Source organism: Neofelis nebulosa, chromosome 7 (genome assembly GCF_028018385.1).
Source record: "Neofelis nebulosa isolate mNeoNeb1 chromosome 7, mNeoNeb1.pri, whole genome shotgun sequence".
Taxonomy (NCBI): Eukaryota; Metazoa; Chordata; class Mammalia; order Carnivora; family Felidae; genus Neofelis; species Neofelis nebulosa.
In genome coordinates this window covers 99,107,037-99,128,962 of record NC_080788.1, presented here as the reverse complement: position 1 = coordinate 99,128,962, position 21,926 = coordinate 99,107,037, and the positions used below count along the sequence as shown (strand labels likewise).

The following is a 21,926-nucleotide window of genomic DNA, read 5'->3' as shown; positions in this document are numbered from 1 at the left end:
ACAGAAGCTGCCCTCAAGCCGTTTACATCCTAGCGGAGGGCACGGGGGAATAATCCCGCGTAGTACCGGTAGGATCTGCCCTGCCGGTGAAGTACAGATTGCACGAGGGTTGGGGAGGGGTGCTCCCGGCGCAGGCGTCTTCCCAGCCGACTCTGCTATAGCTGCGTTCTACACGACCTACTGGAGTTTGCAGTCCCGCAGGCCTCCTTTCCCGGCAGAGGGTCGCGCGGGCAACCGGGCCCTAGGGCCCCCTCACCCCCCAGGGCCCTTCCCCGCAGCCTGGCTGGCGGCCCGCTCCAGAAGGGCAGCCGGGGCGCGGCGGCCCCGCCCAGGCCAGTCCGGGGCGGGGGCCGGTTCCCATAGGGATTGCGGCCGGGGCGGCGGCGAGCGGAGCCGGCAGAGAGGCGGCGAGGCGGGAGCAGGGCCAGGCCGGGCCGCGCGGCGCCGTGAGTCCCGGGCGGGGAAGGCGCGCGGGCCCGGACGGCGGGCCTGGCCGCCACGTGGTGCCGCTCGAGGCTGCGCTGCGCGGACCGGGAGCGGGTGGGCAACCGGGTGGCGCTGGCGGCCGGGCCCCGCGGGGGCGGCGGGAAGGCGCGGCCCCGCTCCCCGCCGAGGCCCGCCCGCGCCTGGGGTCGCCGGGCTCCCCCTTCGGGCGCCTGCCTCGCCCCCGCGGGGACCCGGATGGTATCTCTTTGCCCAAAGGAAATGAGACCCGAAATTAGAACCGGGGAATCCCTGAGTCTTCCTTCTCCGTCCTCTAGCAGGCTCATGTGTCTTAGATCGGATGAACTATAACATTAAACAAGATAGATTATTTTACAACTCCGTTCGATTTAGGATAACGGGTTGCATTTTAACTTGCAGGGTGTGTACCAGACGATTAGAATTGGATTACTGAAGACGAGCTCTAGGCTGTCATCCCGGATCTCGTTGCGGTTGCTGAGGGGCGAGGCTTTAAGGACAGGGGTCGATTCCTAATTCTTTAACAAGTGCCCTTCTGTTCTAGGTGCTTGACAAAGACCCATCGTTGAGTGGGGCTCTAGTACAGTCAGTCTGTTCGTGCCAGTATTTCATAAGCGACATTTTCAAACTATGTGAAGATCCATTTTAAGATTTATTCCTCCTCTATGATGGAGAAGTATGAAAAAATTGGGAAAATTGGCGAAGGATCCTATGGAGTTGTTTTCAAATGCAGAAACAGGGACACGGGCCAGATTGTAGCCATCAAGAGATTTCTGGAATCAGAAGATGACCCTGTCATAAAGAAAATCGCCCTTCGAGAAATCCGCATGCTCAAGGTAATGGATTATTTAAAGTGAATTATCAGGGACTAAAAAACTTAAGTGAGTCGTGTTATGTTTAGTAAATGTGTTAAGATGTACAGGTCACCAAATGCATAATGAACCAGAAAGCAGAGACATCAGTGCAGAGAAAAATGCTATTCCTTTTCAGAGATGCTGTGGGGTATTTATTTTTCTTCCCCATCGCTTCTTGATGTCAGCTCTAGATCTGATTCTTCAAGAGCCCTCAATTTTGATAGTACGGGAACAACTCCAATTTTCTGGCATTCATGAGCATTAAACTTTCAGGCCATCTTCTGTTGATATTCTCAGTCCATTAGGATAATTAATCATTCACCTGTTTTCAAACTGTTGGAAGCTGACGTTTTATCTGCTGCCGAACACCCTAATGTCCTTTCTCTAGAAAAGGGTTCTTCTTAAAAAAGTGAAATGATCACTTTTAAAATGTTTATTAGTTAACTATAGGAGACCATAAAATCAGAGCAGTAGAAACAGTTGTTACTTACAAGCTGAAAGTATTTTTTTTCCGTAATAGAAAGAGGCCACTTTTCTGAATTTCTGTGAAGATGAAACCCCAATCCCAACACAGGACGTGCCATGTAATGAACACAGTGGGATTAACTTGGTTTCAAACAGTTAGGGCCTCTGTGTTCGAGCATGTATAACCAAATAAATGATCAGGAAAGAGCAACCTAGTGGGAGATGAGTGGAACATTCAGGGGATTTTCTCTTATCGCTGCCTCTCTGTTTTCTCCAGGTCTCTCTAATAGTCTTCTCTTCCCCATGGCTGGATTATGTATGGGGTTATCTGAATGTGAAGTAGCAGGCTTTGGGTAAATTTAAATGGGTGGAAAATAGGAAAACTCTCTCTTTAGGTTTAGGATGGTCTTTACCAGCAGGATGCTATCTATTGTGAGAGGACACTTCCAGGGTTTCCCCACCCCCACCCCGTTAGGCCCTCCCCTAGGAAGGGGTGAGACCAGCAGGGCCCATCTCAGGGCCTGGACTACTCTGCCCTTCCCCACTGTCTACACACAGGGACAGGTTCTCACCCTTTCTTTTGGGCTGATGGGGGTTTTTCACTTTCTCAGGTTTCCCCTAGGGCAGAAGGCGATAATCGTATTTAGAGGATTCATTTACTCTAAAGAAAAGACCATCTGGTTCTAGTGGAGAGGTACTCTTTTTCTGATGCTGAAGGTCACCTGTGAATGCCTCGGAACCCTCTCAGCACCCTTTAGCAATACTGGGTTTGCAGGTGTAGCTCCCTGAGTTAATTGAGTTCCTCCAGGATGGAAACCTCTGTTTTTCTGTGTGGACTTCTAAGCAAGTGTGCAGTGGGCTGGGCCCCCAATAAATAAATGTTACTGTTGGACTGAAAAATAATGTTAACAAAATAAGCTCTTAGGTAGGGTGGTTGTTCACAATATATTAAGAAGTCAGAATGCGTTCTCCTGAATAACTGAATATTGATACGCCTTGAAGGAAAGAGTTGTGTGCACAGGAGCCCGTTTTCAAAGCACAGAGCTCCCCATTCTTCAAAATCAAGTGCACAAATGTAGACTCCCCTAATCTATATGAGATAAGACTAGATTATTGATAGAGTCTGGTCTCTAACGCCCTAACTTTTTAGCTGTGATATTCCTAACACATAATAGGTCCTTAAATATTTGCTGAAAAAGTGAATTGAGAGTTTGTTAAATGAAGTCACATTTTCTCCATATATTTATTCAGTAAGTATGTATAGAACCTCATTGTGCCTAAAACAATGTTTATAAGAAGTTGTACATCCTGTGTTTCAGATACTTAATTCACAGAAGGGAAGGAAGATAAATTTCCCCTTGGCTCTCACTCCTGATAAACTGGGTTCCTATTGGGGCAGGGTTTGTGTCATTTACCTTGTATCCCCATGTCTGCCTGACAAGAACCCTCTAAATAAAGTAATTAGAGGTATGTTTAAGCTACATTTTGAGGTATTTAAGGATGCATGGAATGAGAAATAAGGCATTAGGGCAGACAGTCTGTCCAAGGAAAAGGTGTATGTGTGGAAAGCAGTATATTGAGGGAACACAGGTTATAACCCTAAAGTCTTAGCCAGGATTGCCTGCTGGATGACAACAGGCCAGGGAGAGAAAGAAAGCAAAGGAAGCCAGGGTTCAGTAGAAGGGGGTGTGAGGACTTTCCTGGAAGATAGGTCTGGCCTGGGTTAAGTGATGCTTAGCCCAAAGCTGCACCTTGGTCCCAGGTGGCCTTTGGGGTTTGGCGCCTGACTCCAGAGGACATGTTGTAGTCCCAGAGAACAGGAAACTGGTGACATCTAGGCAAACAGTTTAGGGCCCCCATCTGAGCTGGAATTCAAGGGAGAGCTCCAGTGGGCCGTGGGAAGAATACTAAACTGTGAGCAAAGCACAGCTCTGTGGGCCCAGGGGAAAGTTGCAGCTCAGTGAGTTTGAGTTCCTGGTGTTTTCCTTGCACACCTCTTGCAGAGCTGGGGCTTTTAATGACCCTTACTAAGGTCAGGAACTAGGAACCAAGGAGGTTGAGGCTGAAGGTTACCTCAGAAGCCTTAGCCAGAGTAGGTGAGGACTGGGAGGGGCTGACCCCCTGACTGCTCCTATTATAAGGAAATCAAGACAAATAGATTAAGACCACATGTAGAAGACTTTGAATGCCTGGCTAAGGAGTTTGGCTTTCTTCTGAAAAGAAAGAAGCTAACCAAGATGGCTTTAATTAGAAAGTTGTCATTTGTAGACTTTTGGATTTTTTTCTCTCCCCCCCATTTATTAAGGTATAATTGACATGTAACGTTGTGTAAATTTAAGGCATACAATGTGATATTTGTTACACATATGTATTATGAAATGATTACCACAATAAGGTAGTTAACCCCTCCATCACCTTGCATAATTACCATTGTTTTGGTAGTTAGAACATTTAAGATTTACTCTCTTAGCAGCTTTCATTTATATAATGTGTATTGTTAACTATAGTTACCACATGTATATTTAATCACTTGGAACTTATTCATGTATATTTAATCACTTGGAACTTATGGGTACATAACTGGAAGTTTTTACCCATCTCCCCACCCTCCAGCTCCTGCCAACCACCATTCTACCTTCTATTTTTATGAATTCAGCTTTTTTAGATTCCATGCATAAATGAAAACATTCAGTATTTGTCTTTCTCTGTCTGGCTTATTTCACTTAGCATAATTGCCTCAAAGTCTATCCATGTTGTTGTAAGTGGCAGGATTTTCTTCTTTTTATGGCTGAACTATATTCCATCACACACACATACACACACACACACACACATGCACACATTTCACGTGTGGATTTTTGGATTTCATGTACCTGTAAAATTAAAAAAATTTTTTTTTTTTTTACAGATTGGGATAGTGTTGTCTGCATTTTAAAAAACCAACTACCAACTACTTTCACCATCATTTCATAAAAGACAGGACATTTTAGTATTTAAAAAAAAACATAGGGGCCCTTGGGTGGCTCAGTCAGTTAAGTGTCCAACTCCTGATTTCAGCTCAGGTCACGATCTCACAGTTGTGAGATTGAGCCCCACAATGGGCTCTGTGCTGAGTGTGGAGCCTGCCTGGGATTCTTTCTCTCCTCCCTCTGCCCCTCTTCCCTGCTCACTCACTCTCTCTAAAATAAAAATTAAAAACAAAAAAAAACCTAGGAAAAACACAATTTTAGAAAAAAGCACAGTCTTCCTGAGAGAGTAGTTGGCAACTACAAATATCATCTATACAGATACCTTCCTGCCATATGTGAATAATGGATTGTGTAATTATGTGTGTGTGTGTGTACCATTGCCCTTATTTTCTCACTTCACTATCCACCGATGAAAATGGCGACGTCGTTTGTTTTGTGCAGCTCAATGTCAGGAAAGTTAGCGCTATGTCTGAGAAGGAGAAGCTTCCCCAGATCAGGTGATGCCCTGCTTAGAGGATCCATAGCTGATACAATGAAATACTAACACACGACAGAAGAACTGCATGGTCCTTGGATTTTGTAATAAAATTTGGCCTCCCTCCATCCTCAGAGAATTCCTTGTGTGTGTGTTTTTAAAACATTACAGTTTAGAGTAACTCCCGATAGTTGCTGTTGGACTGTTCTGAAAATTATGGTTGTTTTCTTGGAAGCAGATGAGATCATGGGAGTGTGTTGTCCAGCGTTTAGCTGCATAATTTCAAGGCAGCACACCTGCAATGCTTTCCGTTCTTGGTTTGGAAGCTTATATGAGGATGTAACCATCCATTGGTAAATGCTCTTGAGGATAATAATTATCAAAAACTGGTTTGCTAATATTTTTAGAAAACATTTTTTCCTGAAAACTTGAAACACTTTTTTTTTTTTTTTTTTCAACGTTTTTTATTTATTTTTGGGACAGAGAGAGACAGAGCATGAACGGGGGAGGGGCAGAGAGAGAGGGAGACACAGAATCGGAAACAGGCTCCAGGCTCCGAGCCATCAGCCCAGAGCCTGACGCGGGGCTCGAACTCACGGACCGTGAGATCGTGACCTGGCTGAAGTCGGACGCTTAACCGACTGCGCCACCCAGGCGCCCCTTGAAACACTTTTTAAATAACATTCTTTTGCGCCATTTGAAAAAAAAAGTGACACATTTTTATGAGATAAATCTAGTGTTTGTACTAGCAAACTGCTTTCAAAAATTTTTTTAAGTGTTTATTTTTTTTATTTTTTATTTTTTAATATTTATTTATTTTTGAGACAGAGAGAGACAGAGCATGAACGGGGGAGGGTCAGAGAGAGAGGGAGACACAGAATCTGAAAAAGGCTCCAGGCTCTGAGTGGTCAGCACAGAGCCCGACACGGGGCTCGAACTCACGGACCGTGAGGTCACGACCTGAGCCGAAGTCGGACGCTTAACCGACTGAGCCACCCAGGTGCCCCTAAGTGTTTATTTTTGAAAGGAAGAGACAGAGTACAAGCAGAGGAGGGGCAGAGAGACACACAGACACACACACAGACACAGATTCCAAAGCAGGCTCCAGGCTCTGAGCTGTCAGCACAGAGCCTGACATGGGGCCCAAACTCATGAACCATGAGATCACGACCTGAGCCAAAGTCGGATGCTTAACCAACTGAGCCACCCACGCGCCCCTAACAAACTGCTTTTTAAACTAAATATAATTCACTGTTCACCAAGAGGTCCTATTGCAGTCAATCCTTTAATGTTTAATTCTGAATCTTATTTTTTCCGAATTACATAGTTAGGCTTTTAAAAATATAAACACTCGGAACAGTTATAATCAGCCTGCTCATACTCTAAAGACATACTCTAAATTAAGTACTATTTAGTGACAGTAATAAAATTATACTGCAGTACCTGAGCTCAAAGCAGCTCTCAAACCCTTTCTTAAACTCACTTTCCAATGTGGAAAAAAAAAAAAAGGAATTCAACATTTTCATTGTTTTTCAAGACATTTGTGCATAAGAGAGTTGCCACATGTTAATCTGGGAACTTTTTACAGAACTTCTGTATGTAGCAGGCATTGTTCTTAGCCCTTGCCCTCCAAGTAAGGAGAGACTGACAGTAAAGAAATAATTATATGTCAAGTGGTAAAATACAAAGCGTGGTAAAGGGGTAAAAGGTGATGAAGGGGCTGGCTTGCTTTTTTTATAGAGAGGGGTTAGGAAGAGCCTTTCTGACAAATGACATTTGAAGAGATAACAGAAGGAAATGGGAAGGAGTGAGTGATGCAGGCTTTCCAGGCAGAGGGAATAGTAAGTACAAAGGCCACAGGCAGGATCAAGTGTTGTGTATTAGGTGTGGTGTGTTCTGGTGTGTTCTGGGAGTAGTAAAGAGATCAGTAGGTCTGAGGCACAGTAAACAAAGGGCAAAGGTCATAGAAGATGAGAGTGGTAAGGGGTCAGAAGTTAGAGGGGTAAGGGCTTGTGGGTCTTGGTAGGAACTGTGGATTTTACTTTGAATGAAATGGGAGCCATGAAAGGATTTTGAGCAGAGAGGTGCCGGTTGGGCGTCCAACTTTGGCTCAGGTCATGATCTCGAGGTTCATGGGTTCAAGCCCCACCTCAGGCTCTGTACTGACAGCTCAGAGACTGGAGCCTGCGTCAGATTCTGTGTCTCCTTCCCTCTCTCTGCCCCTCCCCACTCACACTCTTTCTCTCAAAAACAAATAAACATTAAAAATTAAAAAAAAAATTTTTTTTTTAAAAGAACGAATCCAAAGTTCCTGACTTGAGTAACTAACTACAAGAATGAAAAGATTGGGTCATTCATTGTGATAGGGAGACCCAGGTGCAAATCTAGGGGAAAGGAAATCAAGAATTCTATTTTGGATATGGTAAATTCGAGATGCAAATCTAAGGAGACTAGTAGGTAGGCATTTAAATATACAAGTCTGGCATTTGGGGGAAATCCAGGTTGGAGATATAAAATTGGGAGACATCAGCATAACAAAAGCATGTAAGGGCCTGAGCCTGGGTTGCCATGGGGAATGGAAAGACAAACACCAAAGACTGAACCCTGAGCTCCAGCATTTGGAGGTCAGGAAGATGAGGAGGAACCAGCAAAGGAGGAATAAAAGGGGGTGATCATTAATGTAGGAAAATCTCAAGAGCAATGTTCTTAAATGTCACAGACTATGAGTCTGGAGTTCTCTCTTGTCCAGTAAGAGAGCAGACACAGAATTGAGGCTAATGTCTGGGACAGAATTGAGGCTAATGTCTGGGACAGACAAGAGCCTCAAACAAGGGTTTTGCTTCCATATTTATTGAGCTCTCAAGAGCTTACATATGTGGTGAATGTGAAGAAAATGATCAGACAGTTGTGTGTGTAAGAAGCAAAGGGTCTGGGGAGCAAGTGCAGTGTGTGATCAAAATATATTGGTGCCAGATGGAAAGTAGTTTCCTGCAGGTGATATAACTTGTGTAACTTGTGTTACTCTTGATCCTATTATAACATCTCACTAACTAACCTTGGGCACTTCCACCCTGTGGCGGCAGCTTTCTGCCCTAAGCTTGTTTAACCCATTTATGTAAATATAAGGAATTCTTGCACCTATTTCCCCACACTTAAATGCTTAGTGAAGAAAAGTTTCAAGAATGAGGGGATGGTCAGAATGAAATCTTGCCCTTTGCAGTGACGTGGATGGAGCTAGAGGAGATTATGCTAAGTGAAATAAGTCAGAGAAAGACAAATACCATAAATACCATATGATATCACTCAGACATGGAATTTAAGAAACAAACAAACAAAAATGATCATGGGAGAAAAAAGAAAGAGGCAAGCCAAGAAACAGAGTCTTAACTATAGAGAACAAACTGATGGTTACCAAAGGGGAGGTAGGTGGGGGGATGAGTGAAATAGGTGATGGGGATTAAGGAGTGCACTTGTGATGAGCACCAAGTGATGTATGGGAGTACTGAATCATTATATTGCACCTGAAACTAATATTATACTGTGTTAACTAACTGGAATTCAAATAAAAGCTCTTATAAAGAACAAGGGAATGGTCCAAAGTGTCAAAGGTCATGATTAGTGTAGACTTAGAATTAGTCAGTGGCTTTGAAGATATGAGGGTCATTTGAGATCTTGACAGGAGCTGTTAGGTGGAGTGGCAGGAATGAAGGCTTCATCAGAGAGGATTCGACCGAGGATGGGGAGAGCAAAGTAGAGACGGTGATATAGGCAACTCTTTTGGGGAGTTTGATTATTTAAAAAAAAACTGAGAAATAGGATCGAGGGAGTTTTAGTAGTTGTTTTTAATATGGGAGAATAAGTATATTTGTATGCTAATGGTATCAGTCCAGCAGACAAAGAAACTTGATGTTTTTTTGGAGGGAGAGAATTCCTGGAGCCATGACCTTGACTTACTAACCTGCACCAAGGCCAAAAATAGCTGTAATAGTGTAATAAAAGACCGATTCATGGACCAGCTAGATTAGGCTACTTGGAATGTTGCTAGGTTCTTAACATATCCTTAATCTTTACAGGACCTACAGTTATCTCCAAGCTATGTGTGTAGAACTTCTTCCACCTAGGTATGTGACATGTCCTGATTTGCATGTGACCCATGAACCCTATAGGAAAAATTCAACCCCCTTCCGTGACCAGGGTTTCAAGCATATAAAGATATTTTAGATGGGAAGTGGGGCAGTCATGACAGAAGCTAGATTACGCAGAGACACAAGGATCCTGCAAGAAAATCACCTTACATCAAGAAGTCTGGCACGATAGGCTAGAGTCATCACAGGCCTTGTGTTGGGAAGTAAATACTGGCTCTGCATAAAACAGGTGGCTTAACTGAACCCAGCCCAACTCCTGGGGACTATCTATGTGTCCAGGAAGGAAAGGGCCTTGTGGTTCAAAACAATGTGAGCCAGCCAACCCAGAAGAATTGTATTACTGAAGCCCCCCAGCCTTTATGATGTTAAACCTTCTTTCTGTGGCATGAAAATGGTAGAACAATTGGAAGAGGAAGCAGAGATTTCCAACAGGAGTGGTAGGAAGAGTAGATGCTCCCAGAGGAGTTGAGGTAAAGGACAGGACAGAACCACTATGCGGTGCCTGGGCAGACCTTTAGCAGTGTGGAACATGGTATGGGGGCCTGAGAGTAGATCTGACCGACATCAGTCAAGGGCTGAAAGCAGCAGCTAGGACATTGTCTGTGGTAACCTGCCTCCAGAAGACAAAACAAGATAGAAGCAAGCAGAAGGAATGATGTATCGCCATTTGGTGACCCAGTAGACTTAGGCAAAGTGCCAAGTATCATTACCTAGGAGGCACAAATTATATTTATAATGACCTTAGGAGGTGGGTATTGCTATCTCATTTTACATATGGATTCAGGCTGGTTAATGATATGCCATGGCCTCCTGGTTAGTGAGCTGGAATGCAGACACAGTTCTGTCTGTCCCCAAGTCCATGCCTTGCTGCTCCCACACATCAGGACCATCACGTTACACCAAACACCACACTCTGAAGTCTCTCAGTGACCGTCCTCAGGATTTGTCCTATCTGGCAGGGCGTTAGCTGTGGGACTTATGGCTTCCATGGAGCCTGGGTGCAGATTCTTGCTGGAATGGCAGTTCTTTCCAACTCTTATTCCATGACCCTGTAGATTATTTTAAAGGGCAAAATTTATGGTTTGCGACCAACAAAGACAAGAATAAGCACGGGGGAAAATGTCCATTTACAGCTTTACTATAAACATTACAGTACCTGCTTTCTTAATGAGAACAACATCACCCCCAAGAGGATGAAAATTGGTTTCAGGGAATGGGTAGGGGTAGTGTAACTTTTACTGTATAAAGCACAGATTCCATACAGCACATATACAGTAGATTTGTGGAGTTAAAATTTCTTTGGGAAATGATAAGGGGAAAAAAGACTCATTTGGGGATAAATATGGTGGAAAAGCTCCTTTGGGGTTGTTGAGAATATTGAGTGTGTTCTATGTGCCAGAAACATGCTCTCATTTGATTTTAATTAATCATGAATAGTAAGAACCTACGGAATGTTCAGAACATTCCCTTTTTTTTTTTTCCTGTTGTCTCTTCGCTTTCAGTAACCTTCCAATGAGGCTGTCAGGCTGTGTGACTGCATGGGAACAGGAGCCACAGTTGAGACTTGCAGTTTCTGAAATAGCTCAGAGCTGTGGGGTGACCTTGGGCAAGCTCTGGTGCGGCTTGGAACCTGGCCCACCAATTCACCTTGATTTATGTCTGTATTTGGCACTGTTATGCTGACTTTTTGCTGAGGGGAGCAAGAGTGCTCTTGGGCCAAACATTGAGCAGTGGTCAAACAGCCTTAAGGATGCAAGGGCAGAACAATAGAGGGTCAAACAAACAAACAAAACAGTTGCATAGGGAAAGACGCATACGTGGAAAGGCAGAGAGGTGGGACTTAATACCAAGGATAGGCACTGTAGGTGAAGGACTTCACACGGTCTGTCCTGAGAGGTTCACTGCAGTAAAAAATCAGACCAGAAATACTACTGGGCAAATTACCATCCCAGGGATGAGAAGGCACTGTGGCAAATACATCTGACATGGTTCCCTGTTATGCAAAGAACTTATGAAGTGCTTAATTCCATGTGCTCTTGTGCCAGGGCCCCGTTCCACCGAATGCTAACGGAGTACCGTGTAAATGCTCCCTAGTGTTAGGATCTAATTAGATACTTCATAATTTTTAATTTTATGTTTATTTATTTTTGAGAGAGAGAGCACATGCATGAGCCAGGGAGGGACAAAGAGATGGGGGGACAGAGGGTCTGAGGCAGGCTCTATGCTGACAGTACAGAGCCCAACATGGGGCTCAAACCCAGGAACTGTGAGATCATGACCTGAGCCAAAGTCGGACACTCAGCCGACTGAGCCACCCAGGTGTCCTAGATATTTCATAATTTTTAAAGGCTTCTGTTCCCCTAGTATTAGTTGAAGGAATATTTTCCCAGTATTAGTTGAATAATATTTCACAACTCAATAGAAGCCTCAATGGGAAGTTCTGTGACATCTAGTGCTGCCGTTGCTAGTATAGATGTCATTTCTAGGTTCCTTCTCTTCAGATTGTTTAATTGGCTTGTTGAATGGATTTGTAACACATTTCTAGAAATTGCTTTAGCCATGTTCAAAATTCTCTGTTATGGTTTATGTGAGATTGCAAACTCAAATGTTTGTGGGGATCACACTGGAGACAAAGGATTGAAGCAGGCTGAATGTAAGACAAGATAGAAAGTGGACTTGGGCAGGCCAGAGACCTCATGGCTTGTAGGGTGTGTGGGTGGCTACCCCTCCACCCACAGAATGCAAGCCCAGGGTACTAGATTTTCAGAGTCTTTTTCTAAAAAGCCCCAAACAATTTTATGTAAAATCTCTGGGGTTTTTTCCCCCTACAATTCTTTGTTTTGAAAAAAAATTACAAAATACATATATAGAAGTGGAAAGAATAGTATAATGAATTCCTGCATTCCCTTAACTGGATTCATTAATCAGTTGTGAAAATTCTGCTTCATTTCCTTTCTGTCTCTGTCACACACACACACACACACACACACACACACACCACACTTTTTTGGCTGAATCATTTCCTTAAGTATGCAGCATGAATCTGCTAGAATTCTTCTGTGTAACCACAATATGATTTCCACAATATGATTTATCATTGACTCAATACCATTATCTGACATACAGGCTGTGCTCAAATTTCTCATATTGTTCCAATAATAGTTATGTAGCTATAACTATATAACTGTAACTATAACTACACCTGTATATTTAAATCCAGGATCTAATCAATGACCACACATTGCATTTAGTTATCATGTCTCTTTAGTCTCTCTTAATATTGGCATTTTTGAAGAGTGCAGACCAGTTTGTTGGAATGTGCTTCAACATAGATTGTCTGGCTGTTTCCACTATAGGAGTGAGGATGAGTCCATCACACTAGTTCTCAGCAGGAGAACACTAGTTCTCTACACAGTATCAGTGTGTCCCATAACTGGTGCTCTCAGCTTTGACCTCTTGGTCCTGATGGGTCTTCCATATTTCCTAACTGTAAAGAAACATCTTCTCCTTTACAGCTAATGTGTAATCTGTGGGGAGATACGCTGAGACTCTTTGACCACCTTGTGCACCAACAACTTTCACCCAGTAATCTTTGCTTGAATAGATTATAATAAGAGTTATTGTAACAGGTGATTTTCTCTTTTTTAATATTTCTTTATTTTGAGAGAGAGAGAGAGAGAGAGAATGAGCAGGGCACAGGCAGAGAGAGATCAAGAGAGAGAATTCCAAGCAAGCTCTGTGCTGACAGAGCAGAGCCTGATGTGGGGCTCAATTTCATGAATTGTGAGATTATGACCTGAGCCTAAATCAAGAGTTGGACGCCTAACAAACTGAGCCATCCAGGTGCCCCATAAAATGATGATTTTTAACATTCTTTCTACATTCATTATTTAACAGTTTTTCTGTTCAACAACAACAACAACAACAACAACAAAACAACCTTTCCTTCACATGCTACCCCTCCCACCACCTCATACACTCTTCAGTATCACTGTGAATTTGTGGATTTTTTTCTTCAGTTTGTTCTAAACCATCACTGTCATTCTTTTTCATTCTCAAATTGTCACACGTTTGGCCCTGTGGGACTCTTTAGATCCCACTCCTCTGTCCTGAGAGATGCTACCATTCCTTGAATACTTTTTTAAAGTTTATTTATTTATTTTTTGAGAGAGATGCCAACACAAGTGGGGGGAGGGGCAGAGAGAGAAGAACCCCAAGAAGGCCCCATGCTGTCAGCGCAGAGCCCGACGTGAGGCTCGAACTCACAAAACCATGAGATCATGACCTGAGCCAAAACCAAGAATCAGACGCTTAACCGACTGAGCCACCCAGCCTCCCCTCCTTGAATTTTTTTTTTTTTAATTTTTTTTTTCAACGTTTTTTATTTATTTTTGGGACAGAGAGAGACAGACCATGAACGGGGGAGGGGCAGAGAGAGAGAGGGAGACACAGAATCGGAAACAGGCTCCAGGCTCCGAGCCATCAGCCCAGAGCCCGACGCGGGGCTCGAACTCACGGACCGCGAGATCGTGACCTGGCTGAAGTCGGACGCTTAACCGACTGAGCCACCCAGCCTCCCCTCCTTGAATATTTTTTTATTGTGTGTCATAACAAAATGTACCAGGCTCATCCTGCCCTAGGTGTGGAATCAGCCATTTTTCCAAGGAGCCGTGGTTCATTTCAGTATGAAATCTGACTTTAAAAAGGTTGACACGTAATTTTTTAAAATGTCGAACACCGTTCAGGCCAAACAGAACACATCTGCAGGTAACATTTGACCCACAGATTCAGTTTTGGGCCTTTGGAATGTACAGCTTTCATTATATGCAGATGTTCTCAGTAGAGACTGGCAGATCTGGCCCTTCGATGTTCATTGCTAATACATAGATAGGTATTGGGGGTTCATGGAAACTGGTTGTCAGTAGTGTGGAGGACAAAGCAGGGCATTCCCTTGCCCACAGTGATAGAAACCAAACAAATTCCCCTTATCATCATCTTTCCCTATTTGTTCAACAAGTGGAGACCTGTTTAATTTGAGTTTTACAAGATAACATACTACCTGCAAATAGTAACAGGCTGTTTTGTTTGTTTATTATAAGATGTTTTGGCTTAGCTCACAGTTTGTTTATACAGAAAGATTGTATTTCTGCTGTGTAGTGAACTCCTAAGTAATAAAGCTGCCGTACAAATACTTCAAGAACAAAAGTAGCAGAAATCAACAGGCTGGCTCATTACCGTCATAGAGACACTTAGTTTATATGGAGATTAAGCACATACCACTGTGTATCATTCCCCTAAACGCTCCTACACACATCCTGCCTACACCTTACACTGTAGAAAATTAAAAAATATCACAGAGCAATAGGAGAAAATAAGCGATTTTAGAGTGCACGTTGCTAAAAAAAAATGTAATTAAGCTATTACTTTCTTAGCTACTCAAATTGCTTTTATTTTCAGCAAATAAAAAATTTATAAGTAGACAGTCTGTGTTACATACAGTCATTATAGAACAGAGAAACCATACTAGGAGGTAGTACTTTTTATACAGAATGGAAAATTTTTTTAATGGGCTAGGCTTGTCTTTAATTTCCGTTTAAATTTTTTTACTGTTTTACTTCACCTTTTTATTTGGCAGGATTGATGTCTTAGCCACAAATTTGCTTTCACGGGCATATGTTCTTGCTAATTATTAGCCTTCTTGATTACTTAGTAACTTTAAAAGCACTGTAGTAAAAATGCTATTGGATAGAATTGCCTGGTTGAAAACTTTGAACTCGATTCCTCTTTTTGTTTAGAAAGGTGACTTTCTAAACCAGTGGAAGCTATCAACCTGTGTATAAACCAAACAAATAATTTGTTTTTAACTATCAGTACATTGCTGCTTTAATTTTTGGCTATGCCATTGTTAACTTTCATTTTGACCCCATTTGTACTATTGCTTCTTTTCTGGAACTTTTCATATACTTTATTAGTCAGCAAACCAAATCGAACATCCACTGTGCACATCCTTAGACTGTGCTGGGAAGAATCCAAAAGAGATTTCATGACCAGCCTGGCAAACCCTGTTCTGTCCACGTTGTCTACAGGAAACTTAAAATAAATAAACATCAAGCCCCTCCCCACCTCTCCACTTGTGATTCCAGCTTTTTCAATACTTTCCTGCTTCATATGTCACACCCTTTCCTTCTCTACTCGTCCCCAAAACAAAACATTAGCCAGGGTATCTACCGTGGCATTTGGAAGAAATACGAGATGAAGACAGCTTTCCTTTAGCAAAAGCGTTAAAGAATGATTCCTCAGCCACACCGTGAGGGTAAAGAATATTTTCCTCTTGGCTGGAGATGGTGGTAGTAATTAAATAGCCTTTTATTTTATTTTATTTTTAAAATTTTTTTTAATGTTTATTTATTTTTGAGACAGAGAGAGAGCATGAATGGGGGAGGGCAGAGAGAGAGGGAGACACAGAATTGGAAGCAGGCTGGAGCCATCAGCCCAGAGCCCGACGCGGGGCTCGAACTCACGGACAGTGAGATCATGACCTGAGCTGAAGTCGGCCGCTTAACCGACTGAGCACCCAGGCGCCCCTAAATAGCCTTTTAAAGAATGAAAATAGCTTTTTTTCCCCCAAAGGTGATGTATTAACTCTCTGAAACTAACTTCAAAATATTTATTTTGGTTTTATAATACAGTGAAGACACATAAATCTTCTTATTTTTTAAAATTTAATTTAATTTTACTTTTTAAAGTTTATTTTACTTATTTTGAGAGAAAGAGAAAGAGAAGAAACATGGGTAGCACAGAGACAGGGAGAGAGACAATCCTAGGCAGGCTGTGCACAGTCAGCGCAGAGCTTGATATGGGGCTCGAACTCACAAACCATGAGATCATGACCTGAACCAAAATCAAGAGCCAGATGCTTAACCAACTGAGACACCCAGGCGCCCCTAAATCTTTTTAAAACCATTTGTATGATGAAGTAATATAGGCTCACGTAAGAAAAAACTGAAGGTATAGAAGAACGTAAAGTGAAAAGGAAATTGACTTTACCCTCTCTCTCTGGCATTACCCCAGAGGATTTCTGTGCTTGCACAAAGACATATTTCTTTTTAAAAAATACATACAAATACTATCATATAGTATATACATTCTGTAATTTCTGTCTTACACTTAACACTGTATCTTGGACATCTTTCCAAGTCAACACATACAGATATGCTTTATTCTTTTTAACAACTGCATATTGTTTTATCATTTGAATGCAATATAAAGTCCTATAGTTTATTTAACTAATCACCTCTTAAGAGACATTCAGTCAATAATGTAAACATAGAGCTCTGCAAATTTGAGAGAATATTGGAAATAGGAAGCATGATTTTCACAAGTAGATCATTAGGAGTGATGATAGAGAGTCCAGTCCTATTTCTGCTCCTGGTTCCCAGACCCACTGGGAATTAGCCAGAGTGGATTAGCCACTGAAGACACAGCACCATGTGGGTCAGTGCAGATACCCGTGAAGGGCTGAGGTACGAATTCCATCTTCCATTAGGCTGGTTAGTTGTAGTTGATGAGGTATATAGTAGAACTAGTGGAACCCATGGCCATGTGCTAACTGTCATGTCTCCTTTGCTATAAAAATGGGCCTCTTGGTCTGATGTTATGTGAATTTCCATGCCAGTAAGCCAGGCATTCTCTAAGCCCTTGGATTGTGGTGTAGGAAGGAAAGGCAAAACTCGTATCTAAAGTTAGTATTGGGGGGGGGGGGGTGCCTGGTTGGCTCAGTCAGTTGAATGTCCAACTTCGGCTCAGGACATGATCTTGCATTTGTGGGTTTGAACCCTGCATCAGGCTCTGTGCTCACAGCTCAGAGCCTGGAGCCTGCTTTGGATTCTGTGTCTCCCTCTCTCTCTGATCCTTACCTCACTTGCACTCCGTCTCTCTTTGTCTCTCAAAAAATAAAATAAAACATTAAAAACATTTTTTTTTAAGTTAGTATCAGGGCACCTGGGTGGCTAAGTCAGTTAAGCGTTGGACCTCAGCTCAGGTCATGATCTCATGGTTTGTGAGTTTGAGCCCCACTGTCAGCAAGGAGTCTGGAGCCTGCTTCAGATTCTGTCTCCCCTTCTGTCTCTGGCCCTCCCCCACTCACGCTCTGTCTCTCTCTGTCTCTCAAAAATAAAATAAACAAAAATAAATAAAACATTAAAGCTAGTATCAATTCCAGTGAGGACAAATCACTATCCCCTCCACATAGCAGCCGCTGTCCTTAAAGGACAGCGTACCTCTGGGCCTCAGTATCAGTCGTTGCTGCTGTCAGGTTGGGTAACTCAGTAGCAGCAGTAGCCAGATCAGCCTTGCAGAGAGGGGGCCGTGCTTTGGGGCCATTCATAACCACCATTTCTGCAGCCATGACCACTGTGTTCGTGGGTCAGTTACACAGGCACTGGGGTGGCCAAGGACAGAGCAGGCTCACCCCCACCAGAAAGACATCTGCCAGGTTTCTCAGTGAGTTTTCTGTAGTAGATGCTCTCTGGTGGGCATTAGTGTGAAGCCCAAAGATCCTCAAGCCCTGTGCTCACTCCCACAAGTGCAATTTATGCCTCTTCTCCAAATGACCTTTCAGCCTTGTCCCTTCCATACTCTTAGTCAACTAGAAAGCTATTTGCCTCTACCCACGGGTCCATATCTATCTCAGGTCCTTTCTGCCTTCATGCAAAGTGAGCCATCGAGTGCACCACTTGAAGCTATGTTCGGTGGAAGGATACCCTTTCACCATTGTCCTTCAAGGCCCCTCCTGGTGGCAGTTCATTTTCAGGTAGGGCCAGCATAATGAGCTGAGCCATCTGTGAGTTGGACTTGAGGTTTTTCTCCTCCATTACCTGGAAACTCCCATTAAACCATATGTGTACGTTGAAGGAGAGGTGACAGTACAATAAAATAGATGGCATGGGAGAACTGACCACCTCTTTTTGTCTTGCCTGTTCCCTCCAGACCTGCTTGAGCCTGATCACACATGTATCGTTGTCACAGCATAGAGTACTGCTGCTGCCTCCATGCAATCTTATGACATGGGTCTCTGTTACCCACTTCACAGCGGGCAGCTCTGGCAGCTCTTGGGCACATAATCACTCTATGTCTCGTGGTCAGGTGCTCAGTCTCCATTAGGGCTCGTGACATACCAGAGGCTAGACAGCACTAGCGTGATTGGATATACTGACTCATGTCTATGGCCACAGTGCCCTGAACACACCCGATCTTGTCTGGATGTACTGACTCATATGACCTGAGTGGTACGGTAGCTTTGATGTGCTGTAAAGTTCTATCTTGGGTCCTACTCAGTATTGGCAGCCTTCCTGATTACCTGGAGTAATCAGAGCAGTATTCCCAAGAGCTAGTCCGTGGTGCACATGTTTAAGATATGCTGCCTCTCGAATCTAAAGAGACCCACCAAGTGCAATGCCTTGTTTTAGTGGTGGGCAAAACAAGGTGCAACAATTTGTCCTTTAGAGCGGATGTCTCAGCATGCCCCAGGCCTTTGGACCCCTAGAACGTTAACCCATGACATACCCATGAACGTTTCTGCCACCCTCTGGCATTAATTGGGCATTCAGAATACTTGTCATTTCCTGCTCACCAGAAGGTCCATTTAACTTGAAGTCATGAATACGGTAGACCAGCATGATATTCTGTGGAATGTCAAGATGATCAAAGTCCCTTTAGACTCTATTGTAACACAGAGCAGAAGAGTTAACCTAGGCCTTGGGCAAAATAGTGAATGTGGACTGCTGTCTGTTCCACAATAAATGAACTGCTTTTGATCCTCCTTACTGATAGGGATTGGGAAGAATACACTTATCAGATCAATGATGAATGCATGATCTGATGAATTGCATGTCAGGTGCCAGAGACTGTGTAGATCTCTTCCAGGAGAGATACCACGTCTGGCCCAGCACCTGCATTTGGAGGTATGACTTGGTTGAGTTTATAGTAGTCTACCAGGTGAATTGAGTGGGATTATGATGTGGACTGCCACCCCTGCATCCTTTACGTCTTTGATGGTGCTAATCCATCATTTCCTTTTGGGATGTGGTTTGTTCCAATTTCCTCTTTTGGCCAGGATTGTGTTGGGGAGTGTGTGCAATTTCAAGGCCTTCTCTTTGGCCCTTTCTGCCATATTGCCTCTTACTCCCAACTGGTTGTGAAACCAGTGTGAAGGTTTGTGAACTACTAGTGTATCCATCCTTATTATGCACTTGGAAGTGGAGGAAATAACCTCAAGTTATTTTCCTCAAGTGGAGGAAATAACCGTGGACCCAATAGGCCCCACTGTGAGCCATTACTCGAAGCTGGGGCCATGATAGCATTTTGGATCCCCAGATGTCAGTGCCAGCTCAGACTTTGCAGCTAGCCACAGACCTTGAAAGGTCTGAGTATTTCCCTTTCCCCTGTTACTCTGGTAAACAGCCACAGATCCCTTTGGGAAAGGATTGAGAAGTACTTGTGGTGGCATTGCAGGATCCCTCGGTACGGACTCAATCAACAGCACTTTGGTACACACTGACTTAGATCTAGAAACTGGGTGAGAAACTGTAGTTTTCCATTCTGACGGGCAACCTTCTGTTTGTCATTTCTCAATTGTTTCTGGTAACACAAGTCAAGTAACACACCTGCCAGCCGCTCTTCTATTTCACGTATAAGAACACCATGGTGAGTTTTTATCTGGGCATCAGCACAGATTTCTGGGAAATATGGCATCGGGCCTAGCTTCCCATAATGGTACCAGAGGGCCTAGTTCCATGGGAGCATCTCCAGCCGAGAGAGGACGGCTGCCACTGAGCTTCTCAAAGATACCAGTGACCTCCTTCCCTGTGCCTTCTATACTGCATTAGTGGAGGAAGGAAAGACTGTCTCCAGGTGTCCTTGTCAGGAAATAAGTCCCAAGTCACAGGACAGTGCTCCCATATCAGTGAATTTCCCTCTCCAGCCTTATATGTCACCACTGCCATGGTCGAAGGCCCCAAGATTTCTGCCGTACTTACGAGCCAGGTCTTGTAACGCTTTCAGTTATTTCTTCCTGGACTAAGAGCCACCTTGCCCTGCTTGAGCTCTGCTCCAACTGCATCCTAGTTACACAGGTCTGTGGCCCTGGGAAGAGTGGGGATAGAATCTAAGGAGGACATGCATCATCCTCCCAAGAAGACACCTGCCTCAGTGATATTTCTGGTATTCCCACAGTCTCTGTATGAGAGGAAGTGTTTCACCTTTGGCAAAAGAGCAGAAGCTGTTTCTCCCAGCCCAGAGGGTTCAGGGCAATTTGAGAATTTAAGATTCTCAGGCTCATTACCCTAAGTGTCTCTATTCCAGATCTCAGGGCCCCTCTCTTTTCTCACCAGAGCCTTGCCTTTGGTATAAGAGACCCGTTGAAGCTGTACATTGTCTCCTTTGTATGTCTGCTGTTCTTAAGTCCTAAGCCTGATTTTAGCACCACCTGTCCTGTGTCCGCAGGAGATAAATGCCTCTTTAAATACTACATGGAGGCCTTCTGATTCTCACAGTTTGCTGGTGGCTAACCCAAACCTGTCATTTTCTCTTTTTTTTCCTTCAACGACCTGAAGGTGTTAACAAAAGCCAGCTCTCTCAATAACCCTGTAATTACCGTTAGCCCATACCACTCACCAGCCGCTGCTATTGTATGAGCCAACCGCGCTGCCTTCAAAACCACTCCTGACAACAGCCTTACTAATTATGTTGAGGCAGTTTCCCCAGGGCTTCCTCTCACCTCACCACCAGCCGTGGGGTCCTTGTTGCCATCTGCCTGGTGGATGGATCCAGTTCCAGAATCCCATTCTGAAGATCCGCTAGCTACGGCCACTTCTAGTACCAACCATCTCAGCCTGTGCACCTCCTATAAAGTCAAGTCTGAGATAAGGGATTGCACGTTCGTAGTTTATTTGGGGGAAGTAATACCAGGGAGCAGGAGTAAGGGACAGGGGAGAGGGAAATGGGGAAGGAGGGAAAAGCAATGAAAGAGACAACAGGGACTCAACCTGCCAGGTCTCTGTAAGGAGCCGGAGGACCGAAGAGATAAGCATATACCTACCACTTCCTGTCCCCCTTGGTCAAGGGTTCCCCCATGGAAGACCGAAGAGATAAGCATATACCTACCACTTCCTGTCCCCCTTGGTCAAGGGTTCCCCCATGGAGTGTTAACTGCGGCAAGTTCGAGTCACCCACCAGCATCCTGTACCTCAGCACCCCAGAAGCCCTGGGGCAGAAGGCAAAAGATACAGAATGTAGCTGAGATGAGGGCCTGTTGGATACATCCACATGAAGCTGGTTGCTGCAGCAACGGTTAAATTAAAAGATGGGCTGACACTGACCGTGCTGTTCGAAATACTCCAGGCAGGAGTGAGACCCTTTGGAATGGTAGATCCTTCTGCCTGGAACATTTTTCTGGCCATCTCCATGGCTTGTACCTTCTTCAGATCTTTTTTAATTTGTCACCTTTGCCCTGAAGTCTTCCCTGATCACCCTGTTTTAAATTGTACCCCCCACCATG

At 43.9% G+C, this 21,926-nt stretch overlaps 1 protein-coding gene across 2 annotated transcripts in view; it reads left to right on the top strand.

Moving 5' to 3' along the window:
* Nucleotides 1-128: 128 nt before the first annotated feature.
* Nucleotides 129-21,926, top strand: part of CDKL1 (cyclin dependent kinase like 1) — a 61,227-nt gene continuing 39,429 nt past the window's right edge. The window contains exons 1-2 of one of the 2 annotated variants that reach the window (XM_058738987.1): nt 129-446; nt 1,007-1,298. In XM_058738987.1, the coding sequence (XP_058594970.1) occupies nt 1,128-1,298 (171 nt within the window). In that variant the 5' untranslated portion in view covers nt 129-446; nt 1,007-1,127. Of the gene's footprint in view, nt 447-537; nt 866-1,006; nt 1,299-21,926 lie in introns of those variants that run through there. The other variant, XM_058738988.1, reaches the window with a different exon arrangement.